Below are 19170 nucleotides of genomic sequence, written 5' to 3' on the forward strand. Positions count from 1 at the left end.
AAACAAGAACAATATGCGCAACGTGTGAGTTTATTCTAAGTTATGTAAATAGCTATGGCTAGTATTCCTTACAAGAAACATCTCCCACCTCTATGCATGAATATCTATCTCTATATCATAATTTTCGTTCTGTTTCTGGAATCTGTCATGTCTTTTAAATATCTTTTCTCGCGTGCTTACTATGGTTCTTCCTCAAGGTTTCCCCAAACTGTAGAGATATTAACAAACTCAGCCTAATGTATGCGACCAAACACTTACTTTTAGCAATACGAACGGAATGGGAATGAATGTAATACTGAGGAAAGCTAGCGTGGAACTTGCCCAGGCTACTCCAAGATTACGGTACATTGCGCTTGCAAACAGAGGAAAACCGGCACCAAAGCTGCTCCTGAAAAGATCATTTCCAGCAAGAACCGATGCAGCATACTCAGGATATGCATCTGGCAGATAGTTGAGTACAGAATTGAAGAGCAAGAAGGTGCCTATAGAAAACCAGCTCGATCCGATAATGGGGACCTAGGTACAGGGTGAGCAGACACGTTAAGACACCAGCAAGCGAAGTCACTCACAATCCAGTGCACATCTGGTCTAGAGGCCCAACCAAACCAGAACAAACAGATTGGAATCGCAAAAGCTCCCACACAGGCAGCTGGCAGTCTGTCCTCGGGTTTGATGCTTCCATCTAGGCCAACACGTGGCTCGACATACTTTTTCAAGTACCAGAAAAATGGAACAATAACTATGATAGCGCCAAGGAGGATACCAAGGAATGCGAGACCCTCCTCACCAAGGTTGAAACCATAAATCTCAACTATATTTGTCAGCAATATCAACTGGAGGCATATCCACAACCTACCGAACACAATAGGGAAAGATTCAAACCATATGTACAACAGCCCATATATGAGCGCAATATATAAATTGAGCAGGAAGACCATAGGCTCTAAAAAGTTGAGGGTGATGGGGCGGACAAGAATCATCATAACTATATCCTTTGCGGCCATATCCTGGCTCATCAGTTCCGGTTGGCAAACCAATTTGTCGTTGCGCAGACTTTTGCGCAATCGCTTTGTTCGACGGTACAGGATGTTATTTGCACTCGTTTCTGGTAAAAGAAAAAACAACACAACGAGCGCAAATCCGGACAACCAAAACAACTCCCAGATCGTCCATGTCCAACCCTTGGCTTGAGCGGCAAATCCACCAACGAGAGGGCCCATAGTGGGACCGCAAACAGCAGCTATACCCCAGATTGACATAGCATACGCGCGTTGCTTAGGTGCATACATGTCCGCCAAAGTCGCACCACCTGTCGCGAGGACTGGGGAACCGAAGAATCCTGTTAAGAACCGAAACGCGAGGAACATGCCGAAATTGGTGGCGTAAATGACAGCAAACTGCAAAAACACAAAGACGAAGAGCGTGCCGATGTAGATAGGGTTGCGACCAACCTGAGGAACTTCAGACATCGGCGACCACAGCATTGGACCCAGTCCGTAACCAGCGACGAAAAGAGTCAATCCCAAGGTAGCGGCGACCTGAGATACGCCGAACTGTACCATGAAGTCTGGTATGCCGGCTGAGTAAATCGCGGAGCCAATGTAGACACTCGTTGTCAGAAAGCAGATGAGAAACGTCACGAATATCTTTTTGCCAGTAGACCAATTGATCGGATTCTACATGCAGAAGTTAGTTCTACCGGGTAGCTGCAGTGGACTAAAGGGCGAAGTAAAACTTTCCTCAGGATCATCGGGAAGATATTCAACTAGGTATCCATCTCTTCCCTTTTCAGGATCGATTTTGATACCCGAGACTTGTTCGCACCACTCCCCCCCTCTCTCAACACTTGACTTTGAAGAGCGTCTTGACGAACGGCTTCCTGAATTTGCTTTATCCTCAGAGAAAGCATCATTTTGGCCATCACCAACCGCTCGTACGCGCTCCAGATCTCGGTTGCCGCTACTCGGATTAGCAGTACCGAGATGGATCGTATCTTTAGATATTTTCCGGTCTATAAGCGTCTTCCACATGTCCGGATCGCGCTCATCCAGAAATTTGAAAACAGTTCCGCGCGTTATCATGCGAACTATCGCACCAAATGTTGAATCGCGAACACATCCGTAGAACATATTCTCATTGAAGTGCGCCGCTTGCCCTTCCATTTCGAAACTTTTGTTTGCGACCACAAAAAGTAGCGATTTTCACAGGAGCAAAAAATCGGGAAAGCATTTGGGTATGAAATATACATTCGCGTGAAATTAGATTCCTATTTTTAACTCCAGTAAAACCGGTGACCGATCTTCTCGAGGTAGGAAACTCATCGTCATAGATTTTTAGCAGAAAACTCCTTTGTACGTCCAAGGAAAGCTACCAGGTGGAGCTAGTTGGATTCCTCTGCGTCAAGACTTCGTGGAGCATCAGCACTTGGCTCCAAAACCCACCCAGCCAAGGTCGGACTAATCCCATGGGCTAATTACATGACTTAGAGATCTATCGTCCGATTGATGTCATTGACTTTTTATCCCAGTTCCCACCCCATCTACACAACCAGGACACAGCTTTCAAACTTAAATAAATCAAGTCCACCAATTTTACCAAGTGAAAAAGTTCGCAGTAGCGAGAACTTTGTGTCGAAGGCGGAGAACAGCCAATAAATCTGAACCTCAATGGTAACTAGGTTAATTTAATTCCCGCGTGTCAATGCTCGGCGTCGCTCGTTCGGATCACCACGGCTAGGATCAGTTTTGCGTTCATGGAGATATGAAGGAGTATCATGAACATGAGGATGGCGAGCCAAAAAAAAAATCAAAGTCTGTCGTTCAACTGCAGCAAGTCTGCCCTCCATGTTTCATAGACGAGTTCAACCCTAGTGGTGCAGCGCCGTGTGCCTGAGCGAAAACTGGAAGAAATGCAAGGAAGCACCTTTAGACTATGAGCCACATAGAAAAGTGTCTTTGACACTGCGGCCAAGTCAACGATAAACATAATGTGTTTAAGAGCTATCATGCGAAGTTGGGTTTGGAAAGGCGGTAAGGCTTAATTGCCAAGATGTAAGTGATTGCTAACGGAAGGTCATATGCGCAGACAACAAACTATCACGAAAGCATATTTTCACCAACATAAAGCAATCAACATAGAATGATCTGTTTGTAGATTGTGTTTTTTCATTGGTCTAGCCTGAGTTTGTACCGCGGTAGGGTTTACCACGCCGGCAGCTACCGTGAAACTTCCAGCTGTACCTTCGCTGTGGCAAGTCCACTATCATATTGGTCCGTGCATCGATCTTCATTTCCTTCATGGCTTAGAACGAGTTGAGAGAGCCTGCAAGCATGGTATTAATAAAGCTTCTGTATCAATGATGAAGCACAGAAACTAAGATTATATATGACTCAGAGAGAAGATTGATTCGACAGCAGTTCAACACAGCAACTGCCGTGGATTCGCAAGGAGCCCTACCGCGCAGGTATGTGCCATGCCAACTTTTAGACTAAGGATGACAATGAAAAGGTTTTCATCTTAACTCAAGGATGAATAACGAACCGAGATTTCAACTTACAGGTGAAGAGCCAAATGGTATGAAACGACAGAATTGCCAATCTTAGCCAGTAGTTAGTCATGTACCAGTTAGGGCGGGGATAGGAAAACTTATAAGAAAAAGTAAGACGCCGTCCCCAAAGACGGCGTGAAGACAACCCACCATAGCCAACCCTGTCCATCCTTTGCCGCTGTCGGCCCTTCTCGACCCAATTGACACAGTAGGAAGATCTGCCAAAAGAGCTCGCTTTCGCCATTGAATACGCCAAACTGAATTCTAACCACTAGGTGCTTTGTTCTGTAAACTTTACGCTCGAACGCGACTTTCGCAGACAAGCCTGGGCTTTGACGCTCGAAGAGGTCCTGCAATAGTTGATTCGTGGCGAGAGTCTACAAGAATCTTGCAACGCTAGAAGGCAGATATCAAAGGTCACATCCAAGGCCTGATCTCAGCCGCATTTCCTCCGATATTCTGTGGTCTTCAGGCCGGGTCCGCCACAGAAGCGCTGGAATTTCAGACTTGACATCAATCAACGACAAACAAAGTCCCTTGAAAACGCGAAGGTTTCCTCAAGCCGTATCCGCACCTCTGTCGTATCATCGAGGTTCACTCGCTCCTGCTTCTCGACCATTTCTTCGGCATGATATCTCTGTTGTGAATGCAGTCCTCCAACAGACTCGTCTTTGTTTCCGGCAACACTGCTTGGGGCAATGCCCGGCAATAAGCGGACAAAGTACATCAGCAAAAAACCGCAGTCATCTTCCGTAGAAGAAGGGTGTCCCCAAAACACTGTCAGGAAGTGTGAGTGGACGGTTTTCCGGCGCTCATCAATCGACACCAAAGGCTACACTTGGGTGGAGATGATTAACGTGGCTGATCCAGACACCGAGAGCGGCAGCTTAAGTCGTGAGACTTGTAAAGCTGGCTTGGTCATTGGACATGACTGTGAAGAGGTGGGTGCAGAAACGCATTGATCCGCTTGTTTAAGGATCAAGCGCGTCGGAAAGATGCATCAGGGACTGCGCTACACCGGTAGGACAGCATACATCCACCATGATTTGGCCGCAACTTCCGATGCAACATTACGTTCATCATAACCATCGTCGCAAGGATGTCTTTAGATGTGGTGTCATCTAGGGATGCCGCAGAGCGTGACAACGTGCTAAAATTGACGAGCATAGGGTACCCCAGTATCTCGTTCGTAGATCTCATATTGAATTCAATCCAGAATCATTATGACTGGGTGCATATGCCGTCTGTTTGAAAGCTGAGTGTCGTGGGCGACAGACGTTATGCTCAAGCAGACCTAGACTATCCCACATCCTCAAAATCTCTGCGCAATGACCATGAGGTGGCAGCGTTAGATGGAACGAAACCTGTGGCATCGAAGATATCGCTGGCAGGATACGACGTAACCGCCATAGAAGTGCAGCAGCCATTCTCGCTTGAGCGCTCGAACCTAAAGGTTCAGTATCCTTCATTCTGCACCTCTCCGTCCAATCATATCGACAACGGCCGAAGCTGTCATAAGCAGATCAACAGTCAAACGTGCGGCAAGATCAATCGACGCGCGTCCTCATATGAGAATCTTACCGAAATGGCGCATGACTAATCTCACATGTCGGACGACTGTTATCTCTTCGGCTCTGCCAGCTGCCAATCGAACCAGCAGAAGAGTTCCCTTCCTATGATTGCATTGGTCGCAGACAGAGCCCTCAGAGAAAACAACAACTGCAAGACCACGAAGCTGAGGCCTGAGTATCGAGGCGACCGGTAATGGGCTAGGGTTAAGTTCGAATCCTCATCTTCTCCTCTCGCTTCTCTCTTGCGACCGAGGTCACGAGAGAGAGATGAAATGCACCGCGAATATCAAGCTCAAGCAAAGAACTCGATATAACACGACACTTGCATGGGCTAGGTGAGAGGAGAAGCCAATGGCATCCCACCGACGATGGTCAGTAGAAGACAAGAATTAGCGAACCTTTCGAGGAGGGAACTGCAAAGGTTTGTGTTTTGGAGACGAGAACCAGAGCGTGGGCGAGAGAGCACGATGAGGAGCCCCGACGACACGACATCTTTGACACGGAGGATGGACGTGAAGAGCCAGCTCGCGTTGTTAATGGCCCAAGGAGACCATGGTTGAGTCGTGGTGTTGATTGTGGTGATGGAGCAGAACGAAAAGCGGCTCGTGGAGACGTGGAAGACTTGTTGAAATGGTCAGCGCGTGAGCACGTGTCAAGACCGTGCTGGGAACTTGTGGCCTCAGGCAAGAACACCCCACAACCAACAAAGAACCTGGCTCGTTGTGCTCTTCAGCGAACGCATAGACTGAAACAAGAGCGTGGGATGAAAACACAAGCAGGCAAAAGAAACCACAAGGTCTATGGACAAGCAAGGTGCTGAGAGACCAACCGCGGAGAGCGCTATTCAGACTGCTGAATCTTTCTTTGTTCCGGCTTTGAAGGATCGCAATGACAATAGACATATCATCCTGAAACTCGCAAAAACAGAATCTGTGAACGATGAAGTGCGAGTCAAGTTCCTCCTCCGAGCGGGAGAACTACTGCAGTCCTTGCATTCTGCGGTCAAGTTTGAACAGACTTCACAACCACAGGGTCATGCCTACGACTCTTCCCTGCTAATGGCATTGTACAAATTGACGGATTTTTTGCTTCTTGAAGGTCTCTATCCGTCTCTTCCAACCGGCGTTGGACAGTTGTCTCGCCTTCGAAGCAAATCACTTTTCTACAGCAAACCCGATTCCCACTATGCGTGCTTGAGGGGCAGTGACTGTTCAAAGCTAGTGCTACTTGATATTCTCGCTCCCATTCTCAAGGACATTGACACCGGCATAGAGCCCTTGCTGCGGCACCGCGCTTTGAATGATATTATTGCTGGCTACGCATGGCTTGCGAGGTGCCAGGGCCGCTCGGCGTTTCCCTCTTCGTTCTCGTCCTATCTGGAAAGGTAAGATATTATTCAACATAATACTCAAGCTTACGGCGGAACGACAGGCTTCCGACTTCCACTCTTCTTGCATCGTACACATCATTTCTTCGAAATTCGGAGGTGGAATGGTTTCGCTCAGTGATTTCCGAGCAACTTTCTGCTCTACCACTTCGTCGACATGGAGTCCGTAACACCATTGAGTTCATTGCTGCTTCACACAGGGCACCTCAACAACAGCCAGGTGAAAACGACATAAAGCCATCCGCTGGCCCATTGCTTCCTCTGGAAGCTCTTCAGCAGGCCTCGAAACTTCTTTCATCTGCGCCACGAAACATGTCTATAGAGTCGTACTTGTCACAGTTAGCACCACAGCTCTTTTCACTTCTTGATGACCCCAAGGATCCCGCAATGCGGAAAGTAGCGGCATTTATAATCTCACATGGGATACTTGGAAAACGGAGCATTGGTGCACCAGGAACCCATGGATGGAGACTTTTTGTAGAGCCTGTTCTTCAAGCAATTAATCCCACCAACCATGCAAGCAGTCAGAGGTTGTCGCCTGCTCCAATTAAAGGAGAAGACTTAGGTCAGTACACAGTAACTCAGTCAGACCTGGAGCTTGGTCTTCGACGACTTTCGGCACTTGCTTTGTCACATCCGAGTCCCGGGCTGACTGGCCGATTGATTCGACCGCTCCTTCTTCCTCTTTGGGCACTCTCCAACTACCGTGGCTTATCTTTCTCTGCTACCGAGGCGTCAAAAACTGCATTCTCGGTTCTGCGTCAGTTTTTCAACCTCGTGGGCACGCCTCAAAACCTATGCCTTCTGGCTGACCATCTTTTGTGCGATGGCTCGGACGACTGGGTATTTGGACCTGGTGATTCCGGTGGTATATCTATCCGGAAGAGGACAGAAGGCATTCAGTTCCATGATTTTGATGACGATATTGAGCGGGCACTCGCACGCATTGACCAGGCGGCTCAGACTCTCTGTTCCCTAATCACCTCGAGCAAGATAAGTGATTCGGACCTAGGCATGCTCTTTCAACATATCTTAATGCGAGCTGGAAGCGCAGATGAAATGCAGAGAGACCTAGCCAAGGATGAGGACATACTTGGCTTCATGGCCAGAGGCCGGCTCTGCGAATCCCTAGTCACAACATTTTCTGATCGTCTTGTTCGAACACCAGATCGCATCTTGGATTTGGTCCGTCAAATAATCCAGAGACAATTAAATGATGAGAATTGTCGAACCAGTGAGCACGCTAGTCCATCGCTAACAGCCTTGTCAAATATTATTCAGTCATCAAAACCGATGCGAGAGGATAGAGACCGACACAGTGATGACATCGTACTCGTCTCCCTCAGTCTCGTCAATGCCTTTGCTGCAAGTCCAAGCCCTGTTGAGGAACCCGGACTTCACTCCGAGGTGGAAAAAACTCTTGAGCTTTTAAAATCGCTTTTATCGACAAAAAACTTTGACGATGCTCTGCATGCACAGATCAGGAGTACCGTAGCTCTGCTGGAAGCTAAAATCGCTCGCCCGGCTAGTTCCGTCACACGGTCGGACACAGATGCGGCTCTTGACGTGCAGAGAACGCTGGACTTGATATCCACCGACATTGCTAGCGAGTTACCACCGATTCGACGTTCTGCACTGTATGCTCTACAGGCTCTGATTAAATCAGGTGCACCATTAGATGTACCTCCCATTGGATTAATACTTCTCGAAGTACTACGTACAGAGAAAGAAGAATTCGTCTATCTTGCCGCTGTTCAAACCACAGTCCAACTCGCTGCCCGACGCAACCTAGGGCATGTCAGTCGCTTATTGACTGATTCTTTCCAGGACATAGAAGAACAAACGGGCGTCGACGGGCGTTTGCGCATCGGAGAAGTTTTATCAGGAATTGTCGACGCAATTACTGAAGCAGATGTGAAGCTCGTGGAGCGGGGAGAGATTATGCGTACTCTGGCTCATTCGCTACTCGTCGTTGCAAGTCGACGAGGTCAACGAAAGAGAGAACTCCTTGAACGTCAGCGTGAAGAGCGACTGCAACGTCTTAAACGCAAGGAAGCCGAGCGTGCATGGGGAGGCGATATGCCTGAACTACCCGTTGAAGAAGACGACGAAGAGACTGAGCACTTGTCATCGGCAGAGAAGAAGTTACGTCTTCAAAACTTGGACTTCATAGACTCTATCATCAAGGGATGGCAAGACACCGGCTACGAAGAGGATGTCAGACTTCGAGCTTCAAGTCTCAGCATTCTTGGACGCGTTTTGGAGCAAGGCAACCAAGACGTCCAGGGTACAGAAATCATAGCGAACACGATTGAACTCAACTTGTCCATACTCTCCTTGGAGCTAGAGCCAGCTAAGGCCATCTTACGGCGAGCCGCGGCCATGGCGATGTTCGGCATGCTCAAAGGGATAGATTCCCGTCTCGAGTCAGGAGAGTTCGACGGCTCGCAGTCACTGATCTCCGGCGAAAATTGGAGTAAAGTCGAGCCAACTCTGAACTGGGTCGTTGACACAGACCCGGACGACCTGACGGTCGGGCACGCAAAAGCCGTCCTCGACGGTTTGGAAGCCGTCCGCATGAAGCTGATAGCTGCGGCCGGTCAGCACGAAGCGAGCTTGTCTGTCGAAAGCAAGATCGAGGACGTCTTGTCGAAATCAAGTACGCGGATGAGGAAAGCCGGCGACGCAGGTGCTCCGATGCGCCCCGTCATCGAGGAAATCGAATGAACCAGTCGCGGATGGTTGTTGCATGCTTTCAACATTGATCGTTGTTCCTTCCCCCTAGGTTGCGCACAGAAATGGCTCCTACGACGGAACTCCGAATTTGACCACGGCTAGTTCTCTGACCTGACTTCTCCGGGTCCAACGATACAAGAGCGTTTGATGGGCGTGTAGTGATTCACGACACGAACACAATGCAATAAGCGTGAATATGTTCTTGCGTGGCTAAACAAGTAGTTCTGACGTGCGATCAAGGAAAGAAAAGTGCGACGGCACAAAGGCTCTCATCTCGTCAGAGGCATACGGTACGATGACTAGGTGGTTGCGGTTGTAGAGCTACACGATGAACTCAAAAGGCGCATGAAACACATGTATAAATTTATCTAATGTCAGTAATGAATACACATAAGCGATAAAATCGGTCTACCGCTCCGCCTTTGTCAATGAGCCATCATCTCTTCGGGCCTGCGCCGCCACCGGTCTGAAGCAACACTTCTTTGTAGATCTTCTTAACCTCTTCCAGATCGTCCCGCAACTCCTCCACTTCTTCGCTCTTCTCGCCTAGCATCTCGAGGCTTGCCTCGTATCTCGTTCTAAGATTTTCCAATTCCTTTTCCAGGCTTTCCATCTTCTCCTGGCGTTTCTTTAGGATGTCTATTTCGCGCATCAACCCGACGACCTCCTCTCGCGCCTCGTCACGCTGAGCCTGCAACCGGGCATGCTCTTCTTTGCTTGCCGCCTTTTCGCTCTCAAGGCGGCGGACAGCCGCAGACATTCGTTCGACCAGTTGTACAGAAGGGCCCGCAGCCATGGTGCTGTGTGAAACCAGTTCATTCACTGTTCTGTGTGGTGATGAGGTTGAATCGGGCTCGAGACGGTCGTCGATGGCGTCAATGTCAATAGACGGAGCTACAGAGGCGGTAGCGCTGCGTGGTAAGCCCCCACCGTTCAGACCCAGGCCCGAGACATGGGACGAGGCAGCATCGAGGCTGAACTGTGAAGAGTCGCCTGTGTTGGTCCGGACGGGTTGTCCTGGGAAGCCAACAGGCATTGCTCGTCGAGATGCTGGTCGGTCGGATGCTTGAAGAGATGGCAAATCCGAAGAATGTGTACGACTTGCCGCATTGCTTCGTCTGCCGTACAATCCTAGAAGGCCCGAGTCTGAGGCCTTACGATTTCCGTACGACGTGGTCGGAGATCCTACTCCTAGGAAGTTATTTTGCTCAGCCATGAAAGCTGAGGCAGACGAAGGGTTAGGTGAAGCCAAGGGCTGACTGTGCACGGCTCTCCATCGCATCCGCTCCTCCTCGAGCTTGTTCTGCATCTCCTTTTCCCAAGCCTTACGCTCACGCTCCACTTGAGCTTTGGCCTCGGCGTGTGCGTTCTCTGCGGCCATCAAGCGCGTCTGCAATTTCGCTAGCGCGGCCTTTTGCTCGTTGAGATCTGTTTCAAACGCACTTGCCCTCTCCTTCTCGCCCTCGAGATCTTCTTCGAGCCTTCTGGCTTTGGCATTGACTTCGCGCGCTTTCTTACGGACGTCTGCTTCTCGCCTGGCGATGTCATCACGTTCCTTTTCTAGAGCAACAATGCGTGCGTTAAGGGTGCTTTCGAGGGTTTGCCAGTTCTCGCTAGCAAGAGAGTACTGAGTCTGTAGCGTTTCCACTTGCCGTAGTAATTTGGCTTGACCATCCGTGGTAGTAGACGAGGTAACTTCTTCAGTACGGCTCCGAAAAAGCTCGAGTTTGGTCTCAAGACTCTGCACGACATGTTAGTAGAGAACGTGCAGCTAACTCAAAAGGAAACATGAGCGTACGTGTATCTCGTTGCGCAGCTCCATCTCGTTAAGCCGTGATTTCTCCTCTTTTCGTTCCATGTCTTCCCTTAGCATTTTTATCTCAGCCTTGGCCCTGTCCTCTGCGAGTTTCTTCTCCAGCCGGGCATTGGACAGGTCATCGTTCAATTCGGCAATGACTCGCATCTGCTCCTCCAGCTGGTCTGTCTGCGCCTTCTTCTCCGCGTCCTCTGCCCTCTGTTCTGCTTCAGCAAGCAGCTTTTTCAAGTTCGCAACCTCCTTTTTTGCGTCCTCGCGATCTCGTTTGACTGTGTCAAGCTCAGTCTCGACCTTGGCCAAGCTGCTGAGTTTAGCTTGAGCTGCCTTCTCTCTCTCTTCAACAATCTTCAGGCGATCTCTGAGGTCGAGCTTTTCTTCTTCAGATGTTGCCAGCTTTCTTTTCAATTCTACACTTGCTTTCTCCTCTTCCTGGACCCTAGATCGCAACTTGGCAATGGCACCTCTGGCCTTGATTTCATTCTTACTGAGTTTGTTGCCTTCCTCCAACAGCAGCGCATTACGCTCCTCCATCTCAGCGAGCTTTTTCTGTAGGCTTCCCGGATCAGCTGCTGCTGCAGCCTCACGAGCTGCCGCTGCCGTCTGCTTAGCCAAGTACTCAAGCTTGGCCTGCAAGGCGTCTATACGCTCGAGGTGTGCATGCAACTCTTCTTGATAATTGCGCGTGTTTTCATCCTGTACCTGAGTGAGGCGCTGGACCTCGGACTCAAGAAATGAAGGGGACCTCTTCAGAGGTGTAGCTGCCGCCACATCTTCGGCTTGCTGTGACAGCTCGACTGAATGTCGGGCAGCATCGTGCGACTGTCGTTTCGAGGAGACCTTCGAGTCGTTTGACGCAGGCATGCTAGCCTCATGTGATCCTCTCGCACTTCCAGCAACGCCGTCCAGGCCGGCGGTCTGCTCACCATACGTCCTTTCAGCCCCCGCATTGTCGGGTTTCTCTTCGCTGCCACCTGTGCTCGATACTTCCTTGCTTGTTCTGGGCAAAGGACTTGCCGCGCGACTGGGTAACTCGCTGCTGGGCCGATTACTCCTTTCGCCCTTTGCCGCCTTAGCCAACCTCTCAGCTAGCCTGTCGTTTACCCTGTTCTTGCTAGCCGCCCTAGACAAAGAGTCCTTCTCGTCTGCTTTCAGGCTCGCGACCGCGGATTTTTGCTGAATACCAAGTCGTGCTCTACGGGCGGCCTCTTCCGCAGCACGCGTCTCCTCGTCGGCGAGGATGTTGTCCAGACGCGACTCCAAGCCAGCAACTGCGCCTGAGAGTAACGAGCCCCATCCTCCTCCAGTCTTCTTCTGCGGCTGGCTCATAGCGTCGGCTGGCGGCTCGGCGTCTAGTCGTATAGGACGATAGGTACAAACACCCGCCCGTAGGACCCGCTAAAGCACATTTACGACGTAGGAATTGGGCTTCTTCGGCTCGGGTGCGACGGATCCATAGCAAAGCAACAAGACTGACATGCACCGATAGAGTCGCGGCCGATCAGAGAAAAGGAGCGTCGTTGGAGGAACGAGGTAGCACGAGAATGGGCGGTCGAGTTGCAAGCTGGTGTTTTAGAATCGCTCTACGCTTTCGCGCCAAGGAAAGTTCCACCGCGACAGGGCTGACTTGACGCACTCCTCATCAGACGCATACGTAACCACATGACGTGACCACGGTGAGCGTCAAGGCACCGCATGTTCAGGAAAATGGTAAAAGCTGTAAGTGAGCCGGAGCACGATTTCTGTTGAATCTTTTTTCTCTGCCCAGTCTTTGGATTCCGCTCGGCCCAAGTCCAGCCGTTCCGACCTCGTCTTTGACCTGAGCAAGAGCTGGGCAAGCAAAGAGCGAAGCCAGGGAAACCCGACTATGCTTGCTGCTACCAGGCATATAAGTTCAATGGCCGAAATGGCAGCAATCGGTAGGCTTCTGGCGGTGGCGGAAACAGCGTCGACAGCGACGGCCAGGCGTCGGGTTCGACGATCTAGAGTCTTGATAGCGCATTCCCTTGCAGAACCTCATTTGCACAGCATCTTGCACATGCGCTGATGACCATCTTACACAACCCAGGCCGTCGGTCAAATATGCTCGACCGCGGACTTGCATCACAATCTACGCCAGTGCCAGTCCTTGGTCGAGAAAGCCTCTGCCGCGGGCGCGAGGGCTCTCTTCCTGCCCGAAGCATCAGACTACATCGCGTCGTCGGGATCTGAGTCTGTGTCCCTCGTTCTGCCTGTCGGCAGGTCGCCGTTCGTGCTCGGCCTCCAGGACGCGGCTCGCAGATCAAAACTTGCCATCAACGTGGGCATCCACGAACCGGCCGACGTGGTCGACGGGGTGGCCAAGCGTGTGAAGAACACGTCGATCTGGATCGATCCGTCCGGACAGATCACCCAGCGATACCAGAAGCTGCACCTGTTCGACGTGGAGATCGACGGAGGGCCTATACTGCGGGAGAGCGACTCGACCCAACCGGGCGACTCTATTCTCCCACCGTTCGACACGGAGATCGGCCGTGTAGGCTTGCTGATATGCTTCGACCTTCGCTTCCCGGAGCCGTCTCTTGCTTTGCGGAGACAAGGGGCGCAAATCATCACGTATCCGTCTGCCTTCACCGTGCCCACGGGACAGGCGCATTGGGAGGTCCTGTTGCGAGCCCGGGCGATTGAGACGCAGAGCTACGTCGTCGCAGCGGCGCAGGCCGGCAGTCACAACGAGAAGAGACGAAGCTACGGTCATTCGATCGTTGTGGACCCTTGGGGCACTGTTGTTGCGGATCTGGGCGGCGAATGGTCTGGAGAGCCGGTTCTGGCTGTGTTCGACGTCGACTTGGAGATGCTGGAAAAGATCCAGACAGAAATGCCCTTGAAAAGAAGGACAGACGTCTACCCTGAAGTTTAGACCTGGCGCGTACATAGATGCTTAGACCACGTAGACCGTTCGTGTACGCCTCCATCGCTGACGGTTTCCACGTGAGCATGTACACGGGTGATGGTTATAGATCTTTTGTCCCTTGATCCGTTGCCTTTCATCATCTCTTCCTCCTTGCAAACGTTTTTCTCTGCTTGGTCCAGTGAGCATCGACGCTATCAAAATTACACAATCTCATTTCTAACTCTAACACATCTAATGGTATCTAGTGCTATGTCTATGGTGTTCTATGATCGCCGCGACACTACGCCTTGCGACGCAAAGTTCTATGTATTCTACAGCCTTGCCCTGAACGCCTCGTTCTGCTGCTTGAGGGGCGATGCCTCGTCGTAAGACTGTCCGGTCTGACGCGTCTTCGACGTCGCGCCCGCAACCGGACTCTTTCGCGGCGCAGATATATAACCACCCTTGACGTTGTCCGTGTTGAGGATCTCGCCGTTTTCCCCCCGCCTGATGCCCAGCTCCATGAGCTTGTCAAACACCTTGGTGAAGTCCGCAAAGAACAGGTCCTTGTCCTTGGCGTACTTCTCCACCCAAGGCCGGAAGGACTCGTCATGAATAAGCGCCATGTCGGTGGGCAGCATCATCAGCTCCACTTCCGTCTCCTCGTCCACCGAGATGTACTGCTCCAGTCCGTTTGGCAGCGTCTTCTTCTTCCATTGCTCGCTGAGAAGCAGCCGGAAGTACTGGTTTGAGAAGCGAGTTGGGTTATTGACCCACTTGCCCTCGAAGCCAGATCTGTCGGAATGGCAGCGGCCCAAGTTGTGCGCACCGCTCAAAGCCACAATCTCCTGGTCGTTGAATCCCATTCGGTAGAATATGTGCCTCAGGTGATCAGCGGCCTGCGTGGCATCGGGAAGACGACCTCGAGGCGGTACCTTGGAGTCGTCGACGAAGTCGGTGCGGCCTGGTCGCCACGGTATCCGTGGACCACCCATCTCTTCAATGGCGACCACGCCAGCCAGAGTCCATAGATCCGAGTAGGTGATCCAAGGATGCTGAGCCTTCACGGGTTCGAGAAATGCACGGGCGTGTTGCAGACCTGCGTTAGCCGGGTCGCCACCTTCGGCTTCGTAACGCATACCGGCGCCGTTGGAGCCACCGGTGTCCGTTTCGACGTCGTATGTGCCCGCAGAGTGCCACGCCAAACGGACGAGAACTGGGCCGGCACTGCCGTCGTCATACTCAGGCTGATGGAGCAGCTTCTTTATGGATTCACGAACGGCCTCGTAGTCCCGCGCCATGGCTTTTTGGGCGATGAAGGTGTACTTGGTTGAAGATGAAAAGACGGGCCGTTGACGACAGGTTGCAGTTGCAAGGTGGGTTCCCCTAGGTAAATTTTTTTTTCGTTCAGTCCAAGGAGGGAAAAAAAGAAAAGCGCCAAAGATAAAGACGAGACGCTAAAGAAAAAAGAGGGAGCGAGGGGACGAAGAGCAAAGATGATGAAGTGCGCAATCGTGGTACAAGATAAGGAGGAATGGCATCGACTCGTCTCTTGTCCAATATAAACTGGCATCGTCGCCCAATGCCTCGGCATCCGCGCTCAGTCTATCCACCTCATCGTGGGACCTCCGTACGTGAATTGGCGAAGCGGCACGATAACTCAATGGGCACAGCGCCAAAACATTGCCGGACGTGTGCGTCAAGTGGGTCCGCCGCCGGTCGTCCTCAGGTGCAGAGCGCTTGTGATTTTCAGCCTCAGCCTTGCCTCTTGGTTCGCCAGATCGGGTTCCAGTAGAGTGTGGTGCCACGAAAGCAAGCCGGAGCTGGCGTCCCGGTTTCAACGCGATGGGTCGAAGTGGTTGCTCGTGATGATTCATCTCGTACTCTGGGCCGTGGCGTCGTCGCTTCGCAGCCTCGGTACGTACCTCTTTTGACAAGCGTAGCCGGAGATGCGTCGGAGATGGTCCATGTGAGCGTGCAAGAGACATAGATCTTTTTTTGGCCACGCCGCAACAGACTGCGACTCGTCGTTGTAGTTGTTCACCGCGTTGGCGTGGCTGTCTCCAAAGGAGTGCCAGCGGTGTTCGCGGTAGAGGAGATGCCGCCACTGTGCTCTCAGCCCCCCCCTCTTTCATAGCGGAGGCGTCCGCTCGTACTGTGCCCGCGACGATGACGGCGAGCGTAGATCCGTTTTGAGACCGTCCCGAATTGCGGTAAGCTAGATTACAAGCATAAGTGGGCATACTCATCTATCTCACGGCAAGATTGCGGACGATCGAAGGATCAACTACACCCCAGATTTTTGCTCCTCCTCGGTGGCTGCTATCAAAGCAAAAGAGGCTATTCCTTGCGGCCTAAAGACGCGAGAACTTCAACGATAGCGATACCATTGGCGGGTCGATCCTGGTGTCTCGCCAGGTTTCGCGCTGGGCGAAGACTTGGAACGCCGTCGCCTCGTAAGGCTCTCCTGAGTTTCTTTTACTAGATGGACGGATGGATGGATGGGGCTGACGGAAGGCCCGTAAGCTTCTTACATCTTTTTGCGTCGGCTCTCTGTTGTCGCGAAACGTGTCGAAAACACCATCGTGCGCGACGCTGGACTTAGGAATCGCAACGCGGTGAGTCGTGCGAGATTGGCCCCCAAACCCGGCACTGACTTCTCCCCAGCGCGACTCGGCTCTTCCAGCGCGCTCTTCTCTACGGATTTCGACATGGCCACAGGAAGGCTGACAGGCCAGCTGGCCTTGGGAAAGGTGCGGCATCATTCGAAGCACCCCTTCACACATACACACATGCACACATTGCCTCGTGGACGTCGTTGATCCGACCAGGGCTGCACGATCAAGTTCTTCGTCGACGAGTCCCAGCCCGCAGACTCGATCGACCAGCGCTGGTCGGAAGTCCACTACGACGGCGAGCCGGACTCATGGGTGCCGGAGATTGGCTTGCACTGGCACAAGCACCACGACGAGCTGATGAAGGTTCTCTTCGGCCGGGTCGAGTTCACGCTCGACGGCCGCACGGTCGTGCTCACGCCGGAGGACGAGCCGCTGAGGATCCCGCGCCGGCACGTCCACAGCTTCAAGTTCATCAAGGGCGAGGCGGCCACGTTCACGGAGAGGACGGATCCTGCGGGCCTGTTCAAGCAGGCCTTCTTCGAGGACCTTTTGGACGGCGGCGGCATCACGCTCATCAACGCCCTTCGCGCATTCTACCGAGGCGACACCTACGTCGCGCTGCCTGGGAACATCCAAATGGTCGACCAGGCGTTCATCTGGGGCGTCGGGGCCGTGGCGGCCTTTTTCTTTCCCCAGAAGAACAAGGGCATGCTGGCATAGAGCGTCGCGAAACAAGCGCCCTGATGCAGATGCTGGTGGCTAAATGTTGGGCAGAATGTGAGGGCAGGAAAGATCGGGGCGACAGGCCTCAGAAACGTTCAGGTTTGATGTTCAGTCTAGTGACGCAGCAAGACGAGTTCAACGACTTTTCGACATGTGTGACATTGTTTGGCGAAGGAACCGGTAGATATCAGCTCCCTTTGAAGTACTTGCTAGGTACAAACGGCATCTTCGTCACCACAGCCTTCCGCGTCTTGTTCCTTACCACAACGCCCACCTCCGTGCCGGATTTGTGCATTCCGTCCTTGATGTAGCCCATGGCAATGTTCTTGCCCAAGCACGGACTTGGGCCCCCACTCGTGATGACGCCTATCTCCTCTCCAGATTCGGACACGATCTTGCATCCTTCCCGGGCGGGAGCCTTGTCATTGATGGTGAAGCCGACTCTGCGACGGCTAACGCCGCTGCCCCCATCCTTCTTGGGCTTTAATTGCGACAGTATGGTGTCTGCGCCCAAAAACCCACCGGTTGCGCGCCTAGATTTCGGGATAATCCAGCTCAATCCAGCCTCGACCGGCGTGGTGGTGTCGTCGATGTCATGCCCGTACAGACACATTCCCGCTTCCAGCCTCAGCGTGTCTCTGGCTCCCAACCCTGCAAGCCTCAACTTGTCGCTTGTCTTGAGCAACAGCTCCGCGAGCTTCAGCGTCTTGTTCTCTCCCAGCCGTCCGGCAGAAGGTACGCTGATCTCAAAGCCGTCTTCGCCAGTGTAGCCGCCTCGACTCACAAGGCACGGCCGCGCCATGTCGCCGAACCGAATGTACGCGCACTGTCCAAAGTAAAGTTTGTTGAAGTCCCATTTGCTGCCGTCTTTCGGATCCACGGCTCCGACTTGAGTAAGCACCTCCGCAGCAGCGGGGCCCTGCACAGCGATCAAGCCATTGTCGGTCAGCATCTTCCAGTCCACTTTGTCATTCTTTGCATCGTCCTGGAATGTCTTCAGTTGTTCCGCCAGATACTTGATATCCTTATCGCGATTGCCGGCGTTGGTAACGAAGTAGAAAACGGGGACGCCGTCCCTGGTGCCGAGGTTGGTTATGATGCAGTCGTCGACGATGCCGCCGGTCGGATGCAGCAGCGCCGAGAGGGAAGAGTGGAAAGGCGGCAGGGACTGCGGATCGATTGGCGTGATAGAGGCGAGGAACGCTGCTGCGCCTGGACCCGAGAGTTCGTGTTGAAGCCTGCGTTACACACCAATGAGTATGTGTCCTTGTACAGTACAAGCAAAAGCAGCACAAGCCAAAGAGTACAAAGCGATAGGTAATTTTCTTCCCCCTCAATACCATACGTACATGTGTGAGACGTCGAACAAACTCGCATTCTCTCTCGTCCACAGCGACGACTCGGAGATGGTCATATCACTGTACGTCACGGGCATAGAGAAGCCGCCAAACTCGACCATCTTGCCACCCTTGGACACGTGAAAATCGTAGAGCGGCGTCTTCTTGGGTGCGGCAGCTGCAGATGTAGCGGCATCGCTGCTCGCAGAACGAACCTCTCCGCGCCAGCATGTGGAGGGAAGCGCAGCGGACGCCGGCGAAGGACGAGCTGGGGCACACGGTCGACGACGCGGACGCTGTGCCGCAGACGCCGCCACACGCAGTTGAGCGGCAGTAGATAGACTTCTCTGAGACCTCAGGTCCCTGGACAACGAGCGTGCGAGGCCAATGCCTCGTCGTGCGGACATGGTCGCTGTCTGAACAAGGAGGATGCGAGGACTGGACGGGCGGATGGCGGGGTCGGAAGCGGAATTTAAGGCCTGATCAGGTCGCACATGCAGCGTCGGACCACCAGGACCAACGAGCGGGCGACGGCTGATGACTCGTGCGGTGGCGCTGGTCCAAGC

General features: G+C 52.4%; 7 protein-coding genes across 7 annotated transcripts; 3 read left to right on the forward strand and 4 right to left on the reverse strand.

Annotated features, from left to right (window-relative positions):
- Positions 1–44: 44 nt before the first annotated feature.
- Positions 45–2162, reverse strand: PV09_09404 (uncharacterized protein; the record flags this gene model as incomplete). The annotated part of the gene is made up of 5 exons (XM_016363461.1): positions 45–208; positions 259–516; positions 570–811; positions 857–1676; positions 1938–2162. The coding sequence occupies 5 exons, from the start codon at positions 2160–2162 to the stop codon at positions 155–157; spliced, it is 1599 nt and encodes a 532-aa protein (XP_016208703.1). The 3' UTR covers positions 45–154.
- Positions 2163–5881: 3719 nt separating this feature from the next.
- Positions 5882–9629, forward strand: PV09_09405 (uncharacterized protein). The gene is made up of 2 exons (XM_016363462.1): positions 5882–6502; positions 6550–9629. Exons 1-2 carry the CDS (start codon positions 5919–5921, stop codon positions 9230–9232), a joined length of 3267 nt encoding a protein of 1088 aa, XP_016208704.1. The 5' UTR covers positions 5882–5918; the 3' UTR covers positions 9233–9629.
- Positions 9584–12612, reverse strand: PV09_09406 (uncharacterized protein). Its single transcript, XM_016363463.1, has 2 exons — positions 11040–12612; positions 9584–10982 (listed from the first exon to the last, which is right to left on the reverse strand). The coding sequence occupies exons 1-2, from the start codon at positions 12381–12383 to the stop codon at positions 9678–9680; spliced, it is 2649 nt and encodes an 882-aa protein (XP_016208705.1). The 5' UTR covers positions 12384–12612; the 3' UTR covers positions 9584–9677.
- Positions 12613–12701: 89 nt separating this feature from the next.
- Positions 12702–14137, forward strand: PV09_09407 (uncharacterized protein). Its single transcript, XM_016363464.1, has 2 exons — positions 12702–12773; positions 13123–14137. The coding sequence occupies exons 1-2, from the start codon at positions 12750–12752 to the stop codon at positions 13951–13953; spliced, it is 855 nt and encodes a 284-aa protein (XP_016208706.1). The 5' UTR covers positions 12702–12749; the 3' UTR covers positions 13954–14137.
- A 1-nt stretch (position 14138) lies between these two features.
- PV09_09408 (uncharacterized protein) lies at positions 14139–15630 on the reverse strand. The gene has a single exon (XM_016363465.1). It carries the CDS (start codon positions 15225–15227, stop codon positions 14259–14261), a length of 969 nt encoding a protein of 322 aa, XP_016208707.1. The 5' UTR covers positions 15228–15630; the 3' UTR covers positions 14139–14258.
- A 327-nt stretch (positions 15631–15957) lies between these two features.
- PV09_09409 (uncharacterized protein) lies at positions 15958–17501 on the forward strand. The gene is made up of 3 exons (XM_016363466.1): positions 15958–16544; positions 16594–16679; positions 16758–17501. Exons 2-3 carry the CDS (start codon positions 16638–16640, stop codon positions 17262–17264), a joined length of 549 nt encoding a protein of 182 aa, XP_016208708.1. The 5' UTR covers positions 15958–16544; positions 16594–16637; the 3' UTR covers positions 17265–17501.
- Positions 17398–19092, reverse strand: PV09_09410 (glycine cleavage system T protein). The gene is made up of 2 exons (XM_016363467.1): positions 18617–19092; positions 17398–18505 (listed from the first exon to the last, which is right to left on the reverse strand). The coding sequence occupies exons 1-2, from the start codon at positions 19009–19011 to the stop codon at positions 17455–17457; spliced, it is 1446 nt and encodes a 481-aa protein (XP_016208709.1). The 5' UTR covers positions 19012–19092; the 3' UTR covers positions 17398–17454.
- Positions 19093–19170: the final 78 nt, after the last annotated feature.

This window comes from Verruconis gallopava (assembly GCF_000836295.1).
Source record: "Verruconis gallopava strain CBS 43764 unplaced genomic scaffold supercont1.66, whole genome shotgun sequence".
NCBI classification, from domain to species: Eukaryota; Fungi; Ascomycota; class Dothideomycetes; order Venturiales; family Sympoventuriaceae; genus Verruconis; species Verruconis gallopava.

Excerpts from the sequence above, each read along its gene's own strand:
- PV09_09409 (XM_016363466.1), top strand. The coding sequence starts at position 16,638 with ATGGCCACAGGAAGGCTGACAGGCCAGCTGGCCTTGGGAAAG. Across the intron at positions 16,680-16,757 it reads GCCAGCTGGCCTTGGGAAAG|GGCTGCACGATCAAGTTCTT; the intron begins GTGCGGCATCAT and ends TGATCCGACCAG.
- PV09_09408 (XM_016363465.1), bottom strand. The coding sequence starts at position 15,227 with ATGGCGCGGGACTACGAGGCCGTTCGTGAATCCATAAAGAAGCTGCTC.
- PV09_09406 (XM_016363463.1), bottom strand. The coding sequence starts at position 12,383 with ATGAGCCAGCCGCAGAAGAAGACTGGAGGAGGATGGGGCTCGTTACTC. Across the intron at positions 10,983-11,039 it reads AGCTGCGCAACGAGATACAC|AGTCTTGAGACCAAACTCGA; the intron begins GTACGCTCATGT and ends CATGTCGTGCAG.
- PV09_09405 (XM_016363462.1), top strand. The coding sequence starts at position 5,919 with ATGGACAAGCAAGGTGCTGAGAGACCAACCGCGGAGAGCGCTATTCAG. Across the intron at positions 6,503-6,549 it reads TTCTCGTCCTATCTGGAAAG|GCTTCCGACTTCCACTCTTC; the intron begins GTAAGATATTAT and ends GCGGAACGACAG.
- PV09_09410 (XM_016363467.1), bottom strand. The coding sequence starts at position 19,011 with ATGTCCGCACGACGAGGCATTGGCCTCGCACGCTCGTTGTCCAGGGAC. Across the intron at positions 18,506-18,616 it reads TTGTTCGACGTCTCACACAT|GCTTCAACACGAACTCTCGG; the intron begins GTACGTATGGTA and ends TGTGTAACGCAG.
- PV09_09407 (XM_016363464.1), top strand. The coding sequence starts at position 12,750 with ATGTTCAGGAAAATGGTAAAAGCT. Across the intron at positions 12,774-13,122 it reads TCAGGAAAATGGTAAAAGCT|GCCGTCGGTCAAATATGCTC; the intron begins GTAAGTGAGCCG and ends TACACAACCCAG.